Source organism: Ceratotherium simum, chromosome 31 (genome assembly GCF_057802395.1).
Source record: "Ceratotherium simum simum isolate JZ-2026a chromosome 31, ASM5780239v1, whole genome shotgun sequence".
NCBI lineage: Eukaryota > Metazoa > Chordata > Mammalia > Perissodactyla > Rhinocerotidae > Ceratotherium > Ceratotherium simum.
In genome coordinates, this window is record NC_141930.1 from 33,176,250 (window position 1) to 33,200,217 (window position 23,968).

Genomic DNA, 23,968 nt, shown 5'->3' on the forward strand with positions numbered 1-23,968 from the left:
GTTGGAATAAAGGCTTTACCTATGAAAGCAATAGAAAAAGATTGCAACATGACTGGAAAGCTAATCCATTTGGCTCTTTTTTTTTTTTTTTAAAGGAAGATTAGCCCTAACCTAACATCCGTACCCATCTTCCTCTACACCACCACAGTATGGCTTGATAAGTGGTGCGTGGGTCCGAGCCCGGTGACCTGGGAACCCCAGGCAGCCAAAGTGGAGTGCATGAACTTAACCACTATGCCACCAGGCCAGCCCCTAAATTTGGCTTTTAATTTATAATCTTTGAATGCCACTAGAAGATGTTGAGCAACATAATGAAAGAAATTTTTAAACCAGCCATACTTTTCTTAATGTTGAGGTTCTAGATCATGGAAATTTTGACCCTTTTAAAGAACTGCAAACATTTGTTATGATAGTTACAGCAGATTACAAGGAAGCCTTATGATTATATTCTAATTTACAGTTAAAGATGTCTTTATATGTGGAGGATATTTTTAATTTATGGACATGGATGATAACTTATTCATCTTTATATTTCTGGTACCTAGCCACAGTGCCTAACTCTCAGAAAGCACTTAATAAATGCTTGTTGCAATGAATTGCCTTTAATAAAAGTTATTGATACTTCTCCATTAAATCAAACATGTTTGTTGGCACATGTTCAAAGAAAAAAACTAAGTAAATTCTGCTTATGCAAACTGGAGTGTTTTTACATGTGGTTGCTACTTGGTTTGCATCAAACTGACAATGTGAAAGGAATATATTGAACCATGAAGACTTGCTTTGAATTTTTGAAAGAACATCATGATTCGTGAGAAAACAAGTTTTATGGGCATAAGGAAGGAGATATGACCAAAGAGGAATATAACCAGGAAAACGAATGATGCATTTTAAATTTATGGGTGTGATGTGCTGCTGTCTATTTTATATCATTTTTAATGTAGTGGATCTTGGTGAATTATATTGTGGTGTCTAGCCAGAAGATAGATAGCATGCATACATCTGGTAACTTTTGATGTTTTGGGGTTCAAGGTTTTAGAACAAGTTTTTTTGGGAGCCACATTTGGTTTAATTCTCTTTGTGTAATGTGTGTGTGTGTACATATATCTTCCTCCTTCTTTTTGTCTGAATTCTTCATCACATGGAGGCTGAGACAAATGCTGTGTTGTTACTAATCTGCCCTCTTACAAGACTCTGCCTCCAGGAAGGAAGGGACTGTGTGCATCTATTAGTGTTCCAAGGATCTGGCAGGGGGTAGATAACACATTTGTAATAAAAGGATATAACTCAGGAACAGCCAGATGGGAAAGATGCACGTGGAAGGAATAAGGGAAGGGGCATGGAGCTTCCATGCTCTCTGAGCTTGCCGCTTTCCCCAAATCTCTGCATGTTCATCAACCTGGAAGCTCTTAGAACAAATTTTAAGGAAACTAAATCATCTTCGGAAAAGATGCGATTCCATTATTGCTGGCATGTTCCTTTGCAAATAGTCTTAACTGAGTTCAATGTTACATGATTTTAGAACCGTTTAAAATAATCAAATTGCTTAATATTAAATGAACCATTTGAATTCGAGCACTTTAAAAAACATGTTTTCTGGTGCTCATTTCGTGTAACTTACACTGAGTGGCTCTGTCAGTTTATACTGACAGGAATATCCAGTATCTAGTTTGTGTTGTGCCTTGCGTTGCTGCCCATTCGAAAGCAATGCTGTTTTTCCTGAAGTGAATCTCTTCAAAAATAACAACTTGAAGTTCTCCTTTGACTGACTGGTACTTTTTCTTCAGATTAGCCTTTTCAGTGGGTGAAGAAGAGCGGATTGCCTCTGTCTGTCCTGTGTTCTCTTCTGCTCCTCTCTAAGAAAATAAATGTGAAATAGGACCATTGTCTGCTTCTTTATCTTTTATGACAAAAATTGCTAAATAAGGATGACGATTTCTCCATCTCTTTAACATGCTTTAGTTTTTACATATATGAGGAGAGGCTGAGTTATTATTCTTCAGTGTTGGCACATTTTGAAATTAGTAGACAATTGTTTACCAGGAACCCCTTGACTTTGTAAAACAAACAAATTAAAAGGAGAGAAACAAGATTCTTGCAATGGACTTTTTCCCTTGTGAAGGGTGTTATTGGTGGGGGACAAATAGTGTTAAATAAATGTTTATTGAGTGATGAATGATGGGGGGTTAGATTTTATTTTTAGTGCTTAATATGTTCATTAGTCCTAAACATACTCTTGTGAACATCTATATTCCTCCCCACGTATGATCATTAAATATTTATAAAGGAGAAAACAAACCCTGACCAGAAAAAAAATTCTGTAAAAATTTCCAACATATGTTTGTGTGTCAGTAGCTTTGCAGTTACTGCTGAAAATAACCTACACAAACACTCTTTTTCTTGTGATTATTGAAGTAATGTGATGTCACATGTCTGAACCTTCTGGATCATAGTCATCACTACTTGAACTCAATGGATTTTCCATTTAAATTGATAAAAGGCATTTTCCTAGTATCTCCAAAATGGTCTAGGTCAATTAAGAGGGTCTGATATCCAACAACTGGGTAGGTGGGGTGTGCATATTTAATGCTGTCATATAATTGTACTTGGCTTTGAGCCATATTGGTTTGAATATGAATACTTCTTTTACACGTAAACAAAATATGAAAGTATACTGGTCAACTCACAGAAAAGAGGTGAAAAATTACATATCACTATCTGATGAATTCTCTTTTTTTTTAAAATAGGAATTCAGAGATATAAAAATGTGCTGGAGTATCCTTCGCATAGGAGAGACTGCTTCAGTGTCTAAATTCAGGCTGCCCTGGAAGGCAGGACATTGAAACATCCTTCCCTTCTATCCTGTCTTGACTGGAAATCTGTGTTCAGAGTACAATCTCAGAAATGGGAAGGGACAACTAAGGTTTAAATTCAAATAAGCTTGGATAAAAAATTAACAAGTCACTATACATGAAATATATTTATAAAATCCTGTACTCAGTCTTGTTAAAAGTTTTAAATATGATTGGGATTAAGTAATATGTATGTAAAACATATAATTCCAGCCATTCATTAGATTTGGAAGATGACACTCGACTTACTTTGTTTGATGCTGAGACACTCATGATCTGGAACACTCGCAAGTCCAATGAAGGGGAATATCGGTGTCTGGCCAGAAACCCAGCTGGGGAAGTCAAGACGCGGAATGCCCTGCTCGGATACTCCAGTCTTCCAGGTAGAGCTTTATTTTCCCTGATTGAACTTAACGTAAATGCATCAGCTATCCATTACTTATTTGCTCCAAAAAATGACCTTATATTGCTTCTTTAAATTATGTAATGATTAAAAGTGAAAAAATTGACATTGTCTATCACTTTATTATCTTCTTTTGGAGAAAGTTGAATTTTTTTCTCTTGAAGTCAATTTTAATTTCCTGCCTTAGTTCTGTTCTTTTCTGATCACCATAGCTGCTGTTCTGAGACTTTGCTATTCTTCTTTCAATTACCCATCCAGCTTCCTCAGAAGATGACCTAGCATTGTGAGGCAGAGGGAATGGCGGCATCTAGGCAGGAATATCATCCTTAGCACTTAATTCAGTCATTCATTCATAATTAATTTATTCAGCAAATATTTATTGAATGCCCCCTGAAATAGCTGTTGAAGATTGCATAGTTAGCAACCACGCTCCTTTAGCTTTCCAGGAGCCATAATTTCAGTAGCTTATATAAGCCAGAGACAATAATTGTGACAAATTTTTATTAATACCACTCTAAGATGATGGAAATAGGGAGACACTGTCTCTCACCTTATTGAGCCCATAGTGTGATAGGTGATAACCATAATTCAACAAAATGATAAGTTTTATGATGGGTATGGAGAGGGGCTCAAAGCATAAATGACAGTTGTGTGCTGGTAAATGTTTAAAAACTGGATGTGAGGGGTGAAAAGGAAGCCCTGATTTGCAGCATTTGTCAATTGCTGGAATATAAATAATCCCTCCATGGCCAATTTCAAGTTGCTGACATGACTGACACACTCACCATGGAGTTGGGAAGAGATGTGCAGTAGCGCCCCATTATGTAGCATTTCCACCAGGCAGCCACAACAGACATAAATAAGCTCAAGACTCTAGATAATAGTAAAATGTAAAATAATTAGAAGTGATGCATTTCAGAATGTATATTTGATATTAATGACATTTATTTAGTTGTAAGTTTATGTAATTTAATTTTTAATAACGGCTATGCTTAACAACCAGCTTGCAAAATTCTAAACCTTGGATAACTGGTTCTCCAGAGCCAGCTCAGCACACCCCTGACAGAAGAAGAACCTTGGGGCAGACTTGGAAAGCTGTGTTCCTTCAAGAAAGGTTTTTCCAGGACCAGTGACATCTAAGTAGAAAACAAGGACGAGTAGGAGAAAGCCAGATAAATAGGGTGGAAACATTATTTTAGTAGAAACCCCAGTAAGGGAAGACAAAGCAGAGCACATTCAAGACACGGAAGTTCTTGCTGCCTGGAGGATACAAATGAAGGGCTGAGAATTACATGAGATTTGGCGAGGCGTGAGGTAGAGTCACATCATTCAGGCTATTCGTGACTGCACCCTAAGCATGATCAAAATTAGTTTTTTCTTTTACAAACATCTCTCTGGCAGCAGTTTGGAGAACCAGCAGGCAGATAGGGTAAGATGAGGGAGGAAGTTAGCAGGCTATGCAATAATGCAGAAGAGAGTGGTCGCGTGGATGGTGATAAACAGAATAGAGAAAATGGCACTGAATCAAGAATTATTCCAGGATAAATATGTGTCTGAGTTGGAGATTGACTGAATATGGGAACTCCTTACATAGTTCCCAAGTAATTTCTAGTTGGCAAGCCCACTGGCTCCTTCCAAAGCCTCCTTCTCTTCCTCCTCTAGGTCCAGCCTGACACTGCACACGGAAGTCTTCCGGCTTTGACTTCTGGGACAGCACGTCCTCTCGATCCTTTCCTAAGCCACTCTTCTTCCTCAGTGTCTTCAGCCTGACTTTAATGGGCTGTTCCTCCTAGATCTTCCCTTCCCTTTCTTCCTCCAAGCTGCCCTAATCACATTTCTTCCTCCTCCTTTGAGCTCTGAGTTTTACAGCAATTCCCAAACAGTTAGCTTGAATAATTAATGTGCAGTTCATAGTTTTCATTGCTAATATCTTTCCTGAGATTCCGGTTGACATTCCCACTGCCTTCTCGCTCATTTTCACGTGTACGTTTTTTACATCCCTCAAACAGATTTGCCTGCACTTCACCTCATGTTTGTCATCTCTGTTGACATTGTTAATATCCTCCAAAAACTTCAGAGTCAGCTTCTACTGCTACCTTTTGTTTATCAAGTCTCTAAAAATTTAGTTCCAAGATGCATCAGGTTATCTTCCTTTCCATTTCCACTGCCATTGACTCACTTCAAAACCTCTTACCCCAATTCTTATAATAGCTCTCCCTGTACCCTCCCTTCCCTTCTGCCAGCACCTTTTCTATAGCACTTCACACCTAACTCTAATATAATGATTTCCAAAGTGTGTTGTAGTTTTATAGACTATACGTTTTGTCCTCTGTCCTCGTAGCCAAAGCATGAGCATACAAGGAAAGGAATGTCTTGTGCATTTTTATATCTTTCCAATATCTAGCATTTTACTAGTATACTTAAGACATTCAATATTGTTAAAATTGAATCAAATCTCGAGTGTTGAATTAGATTAAATTGGTTAATCTCCAGTCTTCAGGGTATGTTGGTCATCGGGTGGCTCTTGTAACCCAAACCATGCCTGAATTCCAGGTAGCAAATGGGAGGCAGAGCGATGACTGGTTAGTCTTTGCCTTTTTGTTTGGGAAGGAAACTCTTCCCAATGATGTCTGTCTACATCTCATTGGCAGAACTGTGACACGCGGACACCATTAACTGCAGGGGAATCCAGAAAGGGGATATTTTTCAACGGGAACATTTGAACATTTAGTCCCTAAAATAAGGAGTAGATGGGCACATAGCAGTGTCTTTGATACATCACAACATCAAGGCCAGCAGTCTTTTTAAAAAATTGTGTATTTATATCAAATTCAGATTTAATTTATTTTGGATTTAATTATTTCAGAATTTAATGGCTGCATATAATTTTTTAGTACAAAGGCATTCTGAAAGTGATAATAGTCTTAAAAACCACAATGTAGAGTATATAAACCTTCTTAACTGCTACTGGTTGTATTTTGTTTTGTTCCCTTCTTACCCTTAGCCAAGCCTAATTTTGTAATCCAGCCCCAGGATGCAGAGGTTTTAATTGGCACCAGCACAACATTAGAATGTATGGCCTCTGGCCACCCACACCCCCAAGTTACTTGGACCAGGGGCGATGAGAGGCGCTGGATGGAGCCAAGCACCTGGCTACTTCCGGAGGACTTTGCTTGCAGAACATCACACTGCAGGATCATGGTCAATTTACCTGTCATGCCAACAATGATCAAGGCTCTGTTCAAGCTACAGCAAACATAATTGTACAAGGTATGGGAGCAGAAGGGCATGATTGAAATGTTCTTGCTGCCACACTCAGGAAATTATTTTTCAACTTAAAAAATAATGTCATGTAAATCAGTAGAGAGATATTTTATCTGCCATTTACTTTTTGACACAATAGAATTTTGAAAACTAATCTGCTTCACTTTAAAACCTGGGTCTTCTTTTTCACTTCAGTCTTTTTCTAAATGCCATAATCAACCATTAGCCATAAAAGAGATGAAGTCATTAATCTGGCAGCAAACTGTCAAAAGATATTTGTGCTTCAGAATACTTTACACATATAGAAAAGACAATCCAGCTATGAAAGTGAAAAGGCTGTGCCCTAGGTTCTTAGTCACTTAGCAAGCTGTCTACTCACCATAGCTTAAGAATATACTGGGGCTCTTATGGGTAGCCTGTTCTGTGTAACAAACGCAATAGTAAGACTATTCTGAACACAATAAATAATTTATATTCATGGGCGTGCAATCATGTTGCAAAGAACTTGGATTTTTCTGCTATTCTTTTGTTCTTAACCTGGAGCTGCCCCTTCCTTTCTGCTGTAGTTGTGTGTATGTGTGTGTGTACACACATGTATTCAACACTCCTTGTGGGCTTAGAGGTTTAGTAAACAGCAGAATATAAATTTTATTGGAGTTATGTAAGTCCTATTCTATTCAAAACAGTTTTTCATCAGCTGACAAGAGCATAATAACTTACAATTATCCATTTTAAGGGCTTTCTGGAGCCATGGGCATTATAATTTAGATAAGAAATTTTATCATTTTACTTAACATATTTGCATAGGATGTTATCTATCAAAAAATCAGACTCGGAGAAACACAGAACAAAAACTGTTTAGAAATATGGAGCTGACCAGCCTAGTTCATTACTGGGGTTGGAGCAAGTTTAGGGCAGTGAGTGCTGGCTGCTGCACACAGCGGAGCTGACCCGTCCAAAGGCACAGTACTCATCCATCCTAGGCTTCTACCATTCAGTAAATGTTTCTGAATTCAGTTGTTTAGCATCAACTCCTTAAGTAGCAATAGATCAATAATTTCTTGTTTCTGTTGATATGTCTGAGGAAAAATTGTTTTCCCCTAGAAATGTTAATATCGTGAAAAACATTTTCTGTGCTCTAAAAAGGTGTAGAAATGAAATTTTTCTTTAAGTCTTTAGTAGCTCCTGGGGGAAATTACTTTTAAAGACCCAAACACTGTTTTTGCACTTTCAATGTGTCAGGATTGAAAAATGCTTTCAAAGAAAACAATGTTTACTTTTGTTTTGTGGTGTTATTTTATAAGTAATGTCTGGTTTTAGAAGTGTAATGCCTAATCAAACATTGGCACTCTAACAATCTCCTCTCTTGCGCACCGGCTCATCTTTTGTTTCTCAGCTTCCTATGTTTAGTTTCCGTTTTTCTGTTTGTTCATCTGCATCAGCTGATGATTAACTAAACTCTCCTAACATCTGGTCCTGTGCATTTCTCTCCTGTGCTACAGGATGGGTTTTGAGGATGGGTTTTACTACAACACGCTCAGGAGTGCCTTCTGCCAGTCAGTTTGCACTGACTGCGCCGTCTGCTTATCTTTTGTCCCCTGCACCTGTGTGCCATGTTACTTGTAGACCTGTGTGTAGAGACTTTAAATTGGTCTTGAAATGGACCATTAATCATTCAGTTCATTTATGAAAGAGGCCTCTTTTATTTGACTAGTTCACAGACTAAATATCTTGAGATGTACCCCTTTTGTGTCATCCTAACAGATGTTCCATCAATTTTCTTTAGTTCTTTTAATGTCCATTTAAACCAAAAATACCATTACCTGCAGGTTAATTTCCTTCCCTAGAGTGACTGAGCAAATGATAAAGAAAAAAGGAAAAAAAAAGCTTCAATGGAAGATGTGAATCACAGTGTGCCGCACTTAGGTGAAAAGGCCTACAGTCATCAACAATGTAAATAAAAACGCTTTTTTGAATGAGGCATCATGGTCATGGATTTTGTAAAATCCACCAGAAGGATGGGTTTTAATAAAATAGCAAACTGCTTCCCCTAAGCGCCTGCTGTTTCAGGGTGGGAGATGGGACTGAGGGAACCCAGCCATGTCCTCTCATCATTCTCGTCCAGTTCCTCCAGCCCACATCGCCTGCCTTTGTGATGTTCAACTCTTTGGGGTTTTCTCACCATTAGATCAAAATTTCTTCATTGAGCTAGCAAATTATTTATTTTAGTGTTAGGATCAAATGTAAAATGATAACTTACTTATGTTTTTCCCATTTTTTGGTAAGATGTGGAGTCTTGGGAAATTAAAAAAAAACCTCTTTTCGAGAACACATGAAACATAACAATGCTTTTCACCCAGACTCGGCTAGTTGTTAGTTTTCATTATTATTAAAAAGTTGAAATCAAATTTTCCAATATTTGTGTCTTGACTAAATGATTTGTCTTAACTACTACCCATTTTTGTTATATAGCTCTTTTACTGTGTCATGAATTCCTTTTTTAATATAGAAATATTTTTGTTCATTTCAAGTAATTCCAAGTGATTTTAAGAGTTAGTGTAATGTTCTGGAAAGAGCCTCAGGCTGGGGGTTGAGTGACCTAGATTCTCATACTGTGTCTGCCACGTATTAGCTCTGACTGACAGTAATTCACATCAGCCTCCCCCAGCCTGAATTTCTTCATCTGTGGAACATGGAACTTGGGACTGTGGGTTGTTCCAGGTCAACTTTCCTATAAGACAAATATCTTGCAGACATTCCTGAGGGCTTTCATGAATTTGGGTGACCTTATAATCTATCTTCTAGCATAGTTATTTAGCCTAGCGTCTTGCTTGGAATTGAAGACTTTTAAAAACGTTTATTACCTGAATAAAATATAAAAACTGAAACAAATACACTTTGCCAAATATTATTTATTTTATCACGTTTCTTGTATTTCCAGATGGTGGGTGGGAGCAAGGAGTAGTAGGAATTGTGCAAAGATCTAACATCAAAGAGAAGTGATTTGTCAGGTCATCTCAGAAAGTTGTTTTGAAAACGTCGTCACTTAGGTATTGTTGGAAATCATTGTGCCCTTCTTAAATGGCCACAGTGATTGATTTTTCATATTAATAAGAGTCATGAATAGATGCTATAACTGTATATGCAGCTCTAGCTATTCATTATTTAAGCAAAGTCAACTGTAAAAGATCTGAATATTTGGAAATCTTTGGATTTTGACTTACATGTGACTTTTCAAAGGTATCAGATCTTGTGTTGTGGAAACATTCATCTTAAGGAGCAGTTTTTTTTTCCTGAAATTAATAGAAAAACTTCTTTCAAATTTTATTCTGTATATGAAAGTTTAGAGAAAATGATTTTGTTAGTGATTCAAATATGATTTATAGATTTAAATATCTCTATTATAGCCAATAAATAACAACTATGAAGATTTAATCACATGAAGCCTCTCTCATAGGATTTAGAAATAATTCTTTTTTATTGACTACTGTTTTTCTGCTTTGCAAACCAGATATATTTATTTCTGGTTTCCTTGCAAGCCGGCGCAAACATACACAAGCTCTTACACAGTCTTAATATCCTTCGTCATAAATAATTGGAAAAAAAATTGAATTATGTAACATATTTATACATATTTCCTTTTTTCTCTCACTAAAAATTTATAAAAGAATTTTCAATTTTGACGTAATTTTTCATTCTCCTTAGCTCCTCCACAATTTACCGTGAGCCCCAAGGATCAAGAGGTGCTAGAAGGACACACTGTGGAATTTCTCTGTGGAGCAGAAGGCCGACCTCCTCCAGTAACTGTCTGGACAAAAGCAGGTGTTACTGTATCTACAAGTGATTGTGTGAAGAAATAAATGTCATCTTTTTAGAAGAGTATAAAATGTAGTTTAGACTAATTGTCACAGGTATATCATGGACATGAAAACATCACACACCCAGAAAGTAACCTTTGATTCAAATATGTCATCAAAATTTCTGTGATGTTTTAAGTTTCATCATTTGGATGTGTGGCCTTCCTTAGATCATCCTCTCTGAAACTCAGTTTCCTGATTTTTAAAAGGAAATTTTGGAAAGTTCAGTGATTTAAAACATTTTTTTAAAATGACAGAATCTTCTTTTAGTACAAAATGAAATTGTAAGTGAAATAAACTCGTAAGGGAAGCTCTAACATATTAAATGGAGGAAAGAGAGCTGCTGTCACTGATATGTGGGTAGGAGGTGGGGCCTGGCTGGTGGGGGCCACCGTCCCCACCAAAGGGCCCAGGCACTTAGAGGGAATGCTTGGAACATTCCAGAACAAGGCTGATAGTCTGCGAGATGAGAACTTTCTAAGATTTCTCTGGGCTTGGAATTCCTAACTTCTACATTAGTTTAGGTATCAGGTGAAATTCTAAATACATCAACATTGGGAATTTCTTTTGACTGAAGTTTTTGCTCTAGTCTTTATAAGATTAGAGTGGTGGGAGGTGGGCCTTGGAGCCGGAAAGCTGCGAGTCACATCTCCACACCTTCATTTACTCGTTGTGGGACCCTGAACAAGTCAGTTAACTGCCGTTTACCAGAGTCCCTCATCTGTATGAGGGGTGATGATATTCCTATAACGTGGGGTGGCTGTGGGATTGATTGGAACGTATTTATACTCGTAACTATTTAGAACAGTAGCTGGCGAATTAGTGTACATACTCAATAAAGGTTAGCTATCATTTTTTCCTTCTGTAACAAGACATTTAATTAGGCACAAACTTTCACTGAAATACTTGAGAATGACAACTCATTTACTTGTTGGTGACCACAGAGAGCGTAGGCTCAGTGTAAGCTTAGAGGTAAGAAGTACAAGGATGTCCTGAGGTATGGCCGTTAGGATTGTCAGTGTCACAAAAATCCCATTCTTGATGTGCTGCCTCCGCCCTTTAAATGTTATAATTCTATAATGTTTTATGTTCCAAATATCGCATACATGGTTTAAACAAATGTTAAGGAGGTATTTGAAAGTTGTATTTAGTAATCATTTTGTGGATAATTTAGGAATAAAAACTGTTATCAATATAAACAAATGCAAAAATAATTTCTCTTCTAGCCAAATTTTGCCTTTTTGTCCTATGTTAAGTAAGGGATTGGGGGGATACGGCGGCAGAAGAAGGTGTGGGCGAGCCTCGCACGCCTTGTTAAGACTTTTAGTTTTTCTTCTAAGAGTAATAGGAGCCGCTGAAGACAAGAGTGATGTTGTGAGTAGACTGGTTTTGAAACGTGCCCTCTAGTTGGGATAAGGAAACCTGAGGGGCAAACGTGAAGGTGGGGGATTTGTTAGGAGGCTGAGCTGTCCTCCTGTTGGGGCCGGTCAGTGGGTCAATGGGTGCCACGTGTCCTGGATGCAACGTTAGGGAGAGGCCATCACAGTATTTTCTCCTGACACCAAGGATTTCCTGAAAGACAGATTCCACCCTTTACCTGGGACAACTATACCTTTCTAGCTTTCAGATTTTTGAGCCATTCAAATGCAATACAAAGTACTTTCCTTCTCTCTTTGCAGGAGGGTGGCTCCCTCGGGAAGTTCAGCATGCAGTTCTCTGCTCTGGCACTTTGAGAACTGACCACATAGCACATCATGCATGATCAAGGCCGGTATGAATGTCAAGCAGTTAGTCCATTGGGAGTGAAAAAAGTGTCTATCCAGCTGACTGTACAACCCAAAGGTGATGAGTGCTGTGACTGTGTTGGCCTGTGCTGAAGGGAATGCCTCTTTATTTTTTCCAGTTTTATTGAGGAATAATTGACAATACATCACTGTATAATTTTGAAGTGTACAGCATGATGGTTTGACTTAAATATATTGTAAAACAATTACAATATGTTTAATCAACATCCATCATCTCATATAGATACAATGAAAAGAAAAAAAAATTTTTTCTTGTGATGAGAACTCTTAGGATTTACTCTCTTAACAACTTTCCTATATATCATATAGTACATATAGTATCAAAGATTTTTCACAATTATCTGAAAAGGTTTTTAAAATATTTCTGCTTTTTGCAGATACTTATCTTTGTGAGGCCATATTTTCTTAATGTACTTCGACAAAAATGACTAATAGCAAGAGATTGAATTCAAAAACAGTTATTTCATTACTGAGATTTGCAAAAGCATAAAACAATGCTACTCCACTCACTACTTTTATTTTTGGAAAATTAGTTATTTTCATAAAAATAAGTTATTTATTTAAAAATGTTATGAGTTTATAATTGTGATTTTTGAATCAGTAAATAAATTTTAGAGTTTTCAGATTTAATTTCTCATACAGTGAACATAGCCACATGTAACCTACATAAATAAAAGCTCTTTGAGCTTCTCGAAAAGTTTTAAGTGTAAAGTGTTCCTGAGAGCAATGTGTTTGAGAAGCACTCATTTGTTGGATTTTCTCTGCCTGATTTCTAGATCTTTCATTTTTCTTTTTAATTCCTTTTAACTCTGTTTCTATGTCATTTCACTCACCTCATGTTTACCCTTTATGTCCCTTACTGTGTTTTCCCCCCAGAGAAGCTTCTAGTCTTTACCTATGCAATAGTTTCATTTTTTCCACTAATATTTTGCTCAACTATATGCAAATATGTTATAAACAGTGAGTAAAACTAGTAATTTTGTAGAAACAAATAATTAATGAAAACTAATTCCAGAAGAGAGAGAAATCTAAACAGAATATGCAGGGGAGGAAAAATGTTGCCAAAGATCAGAGCACTGCAGATACCCTGCTGTTCCTCTCTGGCATGGCTGTGTAGATTGTTAGTTACTCTGAATACTAAACTGTGAAAAAGCTACCTCCGATAAAAGCCTGTGGTCAGGTGGTTTCCCAAGGAAAACCGTCACATCTTTAAATAGCGAAGAATCCCCGTGCTATTCAAATTGTTTCAGGGACTGGAAAATAATGAACATTACAAAATATTTTTAATAAAACAAAAATAGTCTTGATAACAAAATCCTAAGAATTCATTAAAATATAAAAAAGGAGGTCTATCTCACATATCTATGTCAGAAATCCAGGAATGTAAATAAATAGGTATAATCATAAATCATGAAAAATCCAGTAGCACATTAAAAGTTTTAGTTCAGAATTGTGGTGTTTATCCAGAAATTCAAGGATACTACAATAATAGAAAAGCTATTAATATTTTTACCATATTAGTGGATTTAGGGAGAAAAAATCATGGTTCTTTCTATAGATACTAAGAAGACGTTTGATAAAATTCAACATTCATTCTCATTAAAAACTCTTGGTATCATAAGTCTGAATAGACATTTCTTCAACGTGATAAGATAGATCTACTGAATTCATTAGCCAGAATCCTGCTTAATAGAAAAATGATATAAATATTTCCACTCAATAAAGGAAGAGAGCAAGGACTTCTGCTATCATCACTATCCTTTAGTATAGATTTGACGAGAGAAATCATTATAATTAGCCAGGAGATATAAGAAAGAAAAACCAGGAAAATTCTAAAAAAGAACCATAATTAAGGAGGGCTAATCACACTAAATAATAAAATACATAATAAAGCTACAATAATTAAAAGAGTACTCAGATAGTGTATTAAGATATAATATGCAATCTACAAATTGACTCAATTTCATATGAGACTGTAATACATGAAAAAGATGGCATTTCCTCTCAGTGAGGAAAAGATAATAACTCAACAAAAGATTTGGGGATAACTGGGTAGACATATGAAAAGTACCACTGGGTGCATAGTGCACAGATTTTGTTCTGGAGATATCCTTCCAGCCTGTGTCACTGCCTCTCCTACACATGTCTCCACTGGATCTTCTCTGCTTTCAGTAGCCCTTCCTTTGACTTTTTTGGTGGAGTGGGCTTTAGTGTTCCTCTAGTTTTGCTGAAAATAAAACAATAGTTTTATAAACAAAACTGGTAGCACATTTCTGTTTCTCATTCTCCTTCTTGCTGTTGGATGATTTTTTTTGTAAGGAAAGAGAAAATGCTGCTATTATGCTGCCAAACCACCAGGCTCCAACTCTTCTTTTTAAAATTTAAATCTCAGAATGTACCGACAGTTCTTTTCCTTGCCCTCTCTCAGTGCAGGCTGGAGTGGTGACTCCAGTGGGTGTGGTCCTTTTGAGTATGGGGACAGGGAATGGGCAAGGCTTAGTTTGCTATTTGTACACTTGCTTCTTTTTCTTTTAATTCTTCCTTCCTAGTGATGGCACAGGAGAGAGGAAGAGATAGATTGATTGGAGGCCAGTGAGTAGAAAGATGATCCTCTCTTTTTTGTTGCTGCTAGGTCTTGTCTGGTCTGGTCATCAGGGTCTTCTGTGTGGCCACTTCTCCAGGATTCATGTGTATTATTCAGAGGCCATATTGAGCGCTCCCTACCACTCGGTTTCCTGGTGTGGCAGACCCAGCTCCAGCTTACGGCCTCTCAGCCAATCTTGTTTCTTCTTACAGTCTATTCCACAGTCCCTGCTGATAGGGTTTCCTCACTCAAGGGGTGGTCATACTAGGGGTATTACTGATTAACTGCAGATTTTATATCAGCATCAAATAATAATAATTATTACTTAGATGTGGCACATAAAAATCATTTGATTAAATCTTACCTAACAATGGAATATCAGTTGGGAAAATGGTTATTGAAATTAAAATGATATAATATTCTTATATACCTGAGTTGAGGGGTTGGTTAATCTATTAATCTCAAGCTTTTAAAAGAGTGAATACAAAAATATCAAGGGTAAGTAGCAAAAAATTAAAAATATGTGTATAAGTTTCAAATCAGAAAGGTGAAAAAGATGGAAATAGAAAACCAAGAAATTAATTCTTTTAATAAAAGAAAAGAAAGGAGTAAAAAAATCTGGCCATTAATTTGCTGACAAATTTTGTAAATGTTCTAAGATAAAGATCAATCTAGTCTTATACAAATTCTTCCAAAGAATAGAAGACAGAATATTTTCCAACTTTAACTAATAAAGGACATTATGAGAAAAAAATTCAGAGTAATCTCCATACAAAATATTGTCCAACTGAATCCACTGACTAATAGATTAATGGAGGACAAGTCATGATTTTAATAGATGCAGAGAAAACATTTGATTAAATTTATCATCTCTTTGTTATTAGGAAAAAATTTGGCAATATACAAATAAACAACTAAAATATTTTGTACAGAAAAAGACTTTTTTGTAGAAAAAATACAGGAAATAATATTTTTCAAGATAAAATGTTAGAAATATTCCCTTTGGAATTAGAAAGAAGACTGCATTTACTCAATGCTGTAATGGAAGGTCCTAGCCTGTGCAAAAAGGAAAGAAACAGAAGCAAATGTTATGAATTTAGAAGGACTACATACAATTTTATTATTTATATGTAATAGGCTTTCCTCATACATAATCCAAAAACATCTACAAATAGACTATCAGAAATTATGAGTTTAGCAAGATCATTGGATCTGACATCAACAAGAAAAAATTATTTTCCTTTCTACATGCCAGCAACAAACAGAGCACCTAATTTTATTTTAAAAGCAATACTCCTCAAAATATCAAGAAAGTTTAAGTTAGTTAAAAATAAATCTAGGGGCTGGCCCAGTGGCGTAGTGGTTAAGTTTGCACATGCTGCTTTGGCAGCCTGGGGTTCATGGGTTTGGAACCCTGGGCACAGACCTACACACAGCTCATCAAGCCATGCTGTGGCAGCGTCCCATATACAAAATAGAGGTAGACTGGCATGGATGTTAGCTCAGGGACATTCTTCCTCAACCAAAAAATAAATAAATAAATAAAATAAATCTAACAATACGTTATTGTTGACTATAAGTACAATGTTGTACAGTAGATCTCTAGAGCTTATTCATCTTGCTTAACTTAAACTTTATAGCCCTTGACTAATAACTAAAAATTCGTTAGGAGGGTAGATCTCATGTTAAGTGTTTCTACCACAATAAAATAAAATTTAAAATAAATAAATAAGTCTAACAAAAGATGTGCAAGAACTGTGTAGAAAAAGAATAAAACATCATTGAAAGAAATAAAACATCATTTAAAGAAATTGAAGAAGACAAATACTTACTATTGTAAAGATGTTAATCCTGCCAATATTGATTTATAGGTCAATGCACTTTCAATGAAAATCCTGAAAGGGGTGTCGGTGGAAGATGAAAGGCTGATTTTAATCTGTATGTGAAAGTGCAAAGATCCGAGAAGAATCAAGATAATCTAATAGCAGGATGTTATAAATCTATCGTAATTAACGTATTGTATTATTGGCACAGTAATTGACAAATTGACCAATGGAACAGAAAGAAAGACCGTATATTATAGTGGTGCCATCACTCGTTACTACAGAAAGTAGATCTCCTCAATAAATAGTGACGGGCAACTGGTTATCCACAGGGAAGACATGAAATTGCATTTTTACTTCACTCTATACCCACAAATCAATTACAGATTTAAAAAATGACTGTATTATTAAAACACAAATATTTAAATATTTCTGAAAAAAATAAAATTTTTATAATAGTAATAAAGAAGAATTTTTAAAACAAAATATAAAAACCACTAGCCTATAAAAGATTAATAAAGTAATCTACATTAAAATTTACATCTTTTATTCATTTTAAAAAAGTCAGAAACAGAAAGATGATATTGCAATATATATAACTGACAATTTTTTTTTATTATCTGTACTATTTGAAGAATTCCCTAGTTTGATAGCAAAAAAAGACAAATAAATTAGCAAATGGAGAAAGATAATGAGTATGGTTCGGGAAAAAGTTAAGTTTTGTGTGCTTGTTGGGATTGAATGTAGATGTCTAATAGATGGTTGGTTTATGAGCATGGAGCTAAGTTGTATAGTCCACGGTTGTGAATGAAGTCATACAGAACTAAGGTGTATGTTGAGTGAGAAGGTGAGAAGGCCAAGGATGGGACTTCCTTGGAATGTAGAGGGGAAGAAAAGCTGTGAATGGAATCATAAAGGAATGCCCAGTGTGACAGAGAACCCAGAGGAGACAAGAGTCTCAACAGCTAAGAAAAAAAGTATCTCCAGAAGGAGAGAGTGATCAACTGTGTCAAAAGCCACAAAAAGGTGCTTTCAGTAAAGACTAGAATTTTTTAAGATTCTGAATATAATGACCTAGACAAAAACACTTTTCAGACAATAGAGGGAACCAAAGCCTTAAAGGAAGTAGGCTAAGGAGTAAAGGGGCTAGGGGGCGATAAGCCGACTATTTCTTTTCAAGAAATTTCCTCATGAAGAGAAGCAGTAAGAATGTGGCAGATGGGCAGGGACATGGGCAAATGAGAGGAAAACCTGTTTTTCTGAAGTATTTTCTGGAGGGAAGGAGAAGTTAGAAAGATGGAACAGAGAGCGAGTAATGGATGGTTCAAAATCTCTCAGGTAGCAATATGGGATGGAATTTGCATATCCCATAAAGCAGTTTGCCTTTAGGAGAAGAGGTATTTCTTTAATTTAGATGAGGAGAGGAGGGGAGCTAAGAGTGGGTGTATAGAGAGGAACCTCTGTGAAAGAGAAGGTGTATAGACACTTGGGGAGTTTGGTCTGATAGCTTCTATTTCCTCTGTGGAGCAGCAGATGCTTCGTAGCAGAACGCTGTGCCAAGAGATGAAGTCAGCGACTTTCAAAGGGTAGTAAATGCTTAGATTGTTGTTGTTGTTGTTAAATAGGATCTGAAGCGACAAACTAGGACGTATGAGCACTCCAGATACTTGGGTGGAGAGTGAGGTATGTTGAACAGGACAACAGTGTAGGTATGTTGAACTGAAGGACAATGGAGGAAAGGAGTTGCAAGTTTTGGAAGGAAGGTTGTAGAGGTGATGAAATTTGGGATCTTGGCTAAAAAGGGAAGAGAAGGAAACTAGGGGCGTGTTGGTCAATAGGAAAGAGGAGGAAGGTTCTCAGGAGTCTAGATGGAGTCAAAATGAGGAGATGAAAGAACAGTTGAGAGAGGAGCTTGGTATTAAATATTTCCAACAAATTTTAAGTAATGGCACAACCTAGAGTAATGAGTAGCTGTTGTGACACGAAGTAAAAGTGGATGGAGATACAGGAAATCAGATAATCGAGGCCATGATGTGAAATGTTAGATGTTAGAAATCTCTTGGTTGAATCAGGAGGGTCACTGCCTAGTAGATTCACTGGTCCTCATGAGATGTCCACTGTCATTGACGTGAGTCTAGCCATTGTCAGGAATCTGTAAGTCATGGTTTCAGCAAACCCAAATATATGTTAGCTTAGCATATAATATAAGATTTTAATAAAACAAAATAAAATTCTCGCTTTAAGAAGAGAATCTTTTTATCTTAGTAATAAATTTTTGATGTTACCATATATTTTTATTTCAGTCATACAAAAAGATATCAAGAAAGATATGATGAAAGTCTTTATACTCACTACTCAAATGAAGAAATAAACATTACAAATGCTTAAAGACTGTCTATTTCTCTTCTTTTCTACCTGTTCTCAATTCCAACCTACTTGTTACTAACCTGGGTTTGGTGTTTATGATTCCCTTGTGTGTCCATATAGGTGACATTTTAATTAAACATTTTATTTTGAGATAATTGTGGATTCACACTCAGTTGTAAGAAATAACACAGAGAGGTCCAGTGTACCCTTTATCCAATCTCCCTGTCTTTCAAAACTATAGTACAATGTCACAACCAGAATATTGACATGTCAAGATCAGAACATTTTCATAACTACAAGGATCCCTCATGTTGCTCTTTTTTTTTTTTTGTGAGGAAGATTAGCCCTGACCTAACATCCAATGCAAGTCCTCCTCTTTTTGCTGAGGAAGATTGGCCCTGGGCTAACATCCCATCTTCCTCTACTTTATATGGGACGCTGCCACAGCATGGCTTGACAAGTGGTGCGTTGGTCTGCGCCTGGGATCCGAACCTGCGAACTCCGGGGCCGCCGAAGCGGAGCATGCCAACTTGACCTCTAAGCCACCGGCCAGCGCCCATGTTGCCCTTTTTTAAGCTATGCTTACTTCTCACCCCTCCAGACTCATCACCAGCTAAAACCCTGACAACTACTAATCTGTTCTCTATTTCTATAATTTTGTCGTTTCAAGAATGTTATATAAATAGAATCATACGGTATGTAACCTTTTGGGATTGATTTTTTCACTCAGTATAATTATCCAGAGATTCATCCAGATTTTGTGTGTATCAATAGTTCTTTTGATCACCAAAATATTTATCAATCATTCTTTTTATTGCTGAGTAGCATGCCATGGTGTGAATGTACCACAATTTGTTTAATCATTCACTCATGGAAGGTATCTGGGTTGTAGTTTTTGGTTATTGCTAGTAAAGCAGCTATAAACATTGGTGTACAGGTTTTTGGGTGAACTTAAATTTTTATTTCTCTGGGAAGAATGCCCAAGAATGCAATTTCTGGGTTGTATGGTAGTTGCATGTTTAAATTTTTAAGAAAATTTCTAAATTCTTTTCCGGAGTGGCTTCACCGTTTTACATTTCCATAAACAATGTATGAGTGATCTAATTTCTTTCATTCTTGCCAGTGATTTGTGTTATCACTATTTTTTTTTTCTCTTTTTTTTTATGAGGAGATCAGCCCTGTGCTAACATCTGCCAATCCTCCTCTTTTTTTGCTGAGGAAGACTGGCCCTGGGCTAACATCCATGCCCATCCTCCTCTACTTTATATGGGATGCCGCCACAGCATGGCTTGCCAATCAGTGCGTCAGTGTGCACCCGGGATCCGAATTGGCGAACCCCGGGCCACTGCAACAGAGCGCGCGCGTTTAACTGCTTGCGCCACCAGGCAGGCCCCCACTATTTTTTATTTTAGCTATTCTGATAGGTGGATAGTGACATCTTATAGTGGGTTTAATTTGTATTTCCCTGATGACTAATGATGTTGAGCATCTTTTCATATGCTTATTTGTTACCTGTATATCCTCTTCAGTGCAATGTCATGTGTTTTGCCCATTTTCTATTTGAATTGTTTGGTCTTTTACTGTTGAGTTTTGAGGGTTCTGTATATATTTTAATGACAAACCCTTTCCTGTGTACGTGGTTTGCAAATATTTTCTCTTAGACCATAACTTGTCTTTTAATCCTCTCAACATGGTCTTTCACAACGCAAAAGTTTTTAATTTTGATGAAGTCCAGTTTATCATTTTTTTCTGTGATGAATTGTGCTTTTGATGCAAAGTCTAAGAACTCTTTGCCTGGCCCTAGCTTCCAGTTTTTTTCCTATTTTGTTTTCTAAAAGTTTCATAGTTTTACACTTTATATTTGTTTGTTGTCCTTTTTGAGTGAATTTTTGTATGTTGTGAGACAGATTGCAGTTCATTTTTTTTTTTTTTTTCTGCCTATGGGTGCCTAATCACTGCAGCACCATTTGTTGAAAAGGCCTCCATGGAATTGTTTTCACACCTATGTCAAAATCAGTTGGGCATATTTGTGTGTTTCTATCACTGGGTTCTTTACCCTGTTGCATTGATGTACATGTCTGTGTCCACCATTTATCAATACCACACAATCTTGATTACTGCAGCTACAAAATCAGTCTTAAAATCTGGTAGGCTGATTACTCTCACTTTATTTTTCTTTGTCAAAATTCTTCAGCTATTCTAGTTCCTTTGTATTTCCATATAAAATTTAGAATAATCTTGTCTATATCTTCAAAGAATAAATCTTGCTGGGATTTTGATAGGAATAGCATTAAACCTAATATCAATTTGTGGAGCAATGACATCTCTACTAACTTGAGACTTCCAATCTGTGACTATGATGTCTCTTCATTTATTCAGATTTTATTTGATTTCTTACATCAGAATTTTGTAGTTTTCAACATACACATGCTGTATAGGTTTTGTTAGATTTATACTTAAGTATTTTAATGCTTTTGAACACTTGTAAATGGTATTGTTTTTAAAATTTCTGTGTCCATATGTTCATTGCTTGAATATGCAAATACAATTGATTTTTTTTACGTTTATCTTGTATCCTGCAATCTTGTTGAGCTCACTTTGAAGTATTTATTTAGATTTCTTAGAATTTTCTATATAGACAATAATGTCATCTGCAAAGAGCACAGTTTTATTTATTTTTTCCCAATTTGTGTGCTTTCCATGTCCTTCTGCTACCACGTTACCCTGGCTGGAGCTTCCAGCACTGTGTTGAGTAGGAGTGGTGAGAGCAGACGTCCTTGCCTTGTTGGCTGTCTGAGAGGGAGAGCAGTCACTCTTCCACCATTAACCAGAATGTGTATTATAGGTTTTTCGTCTATGTTCATTTTGTAAGCTAAGTTCTCTTCTATTTGTAAGTGTAAGTTCTCTTCTATTTCTATTTTTCTGAGATTTTTTTATTTAATCATAAATGACCATCGAATTTAGTCAAACACTTTTTTGCATTAATTGATATTATGTGACTTTTTTTCTTTAGCTGTTTTTACAGTGGATTTCATTGATCGATTTTCAAATCTTGAACCAGATTTGCATACTTGGTCATGGTGTATAAATCCTTTTATATTGATGAATTTATTTGCCAGTACTTTGTTCATCATTTTTGTGTCCATATCCATGAGAGGTACTGGTCTGTAGTTTTTGTTTTTGTTTTTGATATTGTCTGTATCTGGCTTTGATATTAAGGTAAGCCTCCTCAAAAGAGTCCAGAAACATGCCCTCCTCTTTTGTTTTCTAGATGAAATTGTATATAATTGATGTTAATTCTTTTAAAATTGTTGGGTAGATATCTCCAGTAAAAACATTTTAATTCTCTCCTAAAGATTTATTTTTTAGAAGTTTAAAAAATTGTGAATTTAATTTCCTTAATAGTAAGGTCTATTCCAGTTGCCTAGTTCATAGTAAGTGAATCATGGTAGTTTGCGTTTTTTGAAGAAATAGGGTAAGATTGAATCTTTTTATCTTAGCCAGCAATAAATTTTTGACGTTACCATATATCTTTATTTCAGACTTACAAAAAGATACTGGGAAAGGATAATGAAAATCTTATACCCGCTACTCAGCTGAAGAAAGAAATATTACACATATGGTTAAAGGCTGTGTGCATACCTCTTCCTTTTTTCCTGCTCTCACCTCTACTCTAATGACCTGGGTTCGATGTTTATTATTCTCTCAAATGTCCAAGTAATTGTTTTTGTAAAAGCTAATGTGGCTAACCAATATAGTATCCAGATTTATACTGTTTGACTTGGCTGGCACATATTGACAAAAATGATATTGACATGCCATTATTTTGGTTTGTTTCCACAGTTCTTCCAGTGTTTACTCAACTACCTGAGGATACAAGTGTAGAGGTTGGAAAGAATATAAACATTTCATGTCATGCTCAGGGAGAACCATAGCCCATAATTATTTGGAATAAGGTAAGGCCCCAACTAAAAGTACAGTAACATTAAAAACACTGACAGATGTATTGACCCACTGAAACAGGTAATGATTCTCATATTGACTTATTGCTGTTGTGATTTTTGCTAGCAAGTAATACTTTTTACACCAAAACAGGTTTATTTCCTGTTGCTTCTTTTTCTTCTTCCTTTTTATTTTTTAGGTGACTGTATCTGATTTTGGCTCAGGGCTTTGATAAAGTTCATCCTTTCTCATTTGCTTGGTGATGAAAGCTTCATAAGCATAACTAAATTCCTCTAAGGAAAAATTGCTTTTGTCATGTATAAATTAAGAGTTCTAGTGGCTAACAAGAAACACTTTTGAATTAATAACTCAGAAGTGGATTAGAAGTAGGTCATTAGCTGAAACAAGAAAGGAATGAAAAGCTTGGTATTAAAACAAAGTGACATGAAAAAAAAGTACTTCTGTGGGTTCAAAACCTGAGTGACTTTAAAGAAATAATAGCTCCTTATTTATATATCTTAGTACACTTCCATTGGTTCTTTGGGCTATATTCTTTCAACATAATTGCTTCTTCCATTTTAAGTTTATCATCAAAATGAAATGATTGGTTTCAGATTCTAATGTTCTTAAAAATAAATGAAACTGCAGACACTTGAATGGCAGTTTTTATGGAAAATTTTGACAAAATGTAAAATTTGTTGAAGGTTACAAAGCTGTTTCCCAAAACCACTTGGCTTGTTTTGTTGGTACCATATAGTAGCATTATATTTTTCGTGGCTCGCTTCTTTTGTGCTGTAGCTCAGGGCCACACGCAGTTCTCTGTAAAGAGTACAGTTAGTGGTCTCAGACATGAAACTTTAGGCACATGTTCTCTCAAATAGTCCGAATATTTTTTATAATTCCTTTTTAATTTAATATTATATAATTCAAGTATTTTTATGCTAAAATAGGAAGCATAAAAAATGTACATTTTGGTCAGTGTGTAAAGCCTTATTTGACGTTCTACTAAATGCTTTATCATATAATCATATCAGCAAAATATCACAGAGTCTAATTTCTAGGAGGTAGCTTCTA

At 36.0% G+C, this 23,968-nt stretch overlaps 1 protein-coding gene across 1 annotated transcript in view; it reads left to right on the top strand.

Moving 5' to 3' along the window:
• The window catches only part of PXDNL (peroxidasin like), a gene marked incomplete at its 5' end in the record, with an annotated part of 397,680 nt that overhangs the window by 277,161 nt on the left and 96,551 nt on the right, over positions 1-23,968 (top strand). The window contains 7 exon segments of the mRNA XM_004435754.2: positions 3,063-3,232; positions 6,257-6,376; positions 6,379-6,522; positions 10,222-10,338; positions 12,053-12,123; positions 12,125-12,215; positions 22,796-22,908. Coding sequence (XP_004435811.2) covers positions 3,063-3,232; positions 6,257-6,376; positions 6,379-6,522; positions 10,222-10,338; positions 12,053-12,123; positions 12,125-12,215; positions 22,796-22,908 — 826 coding nt within the window.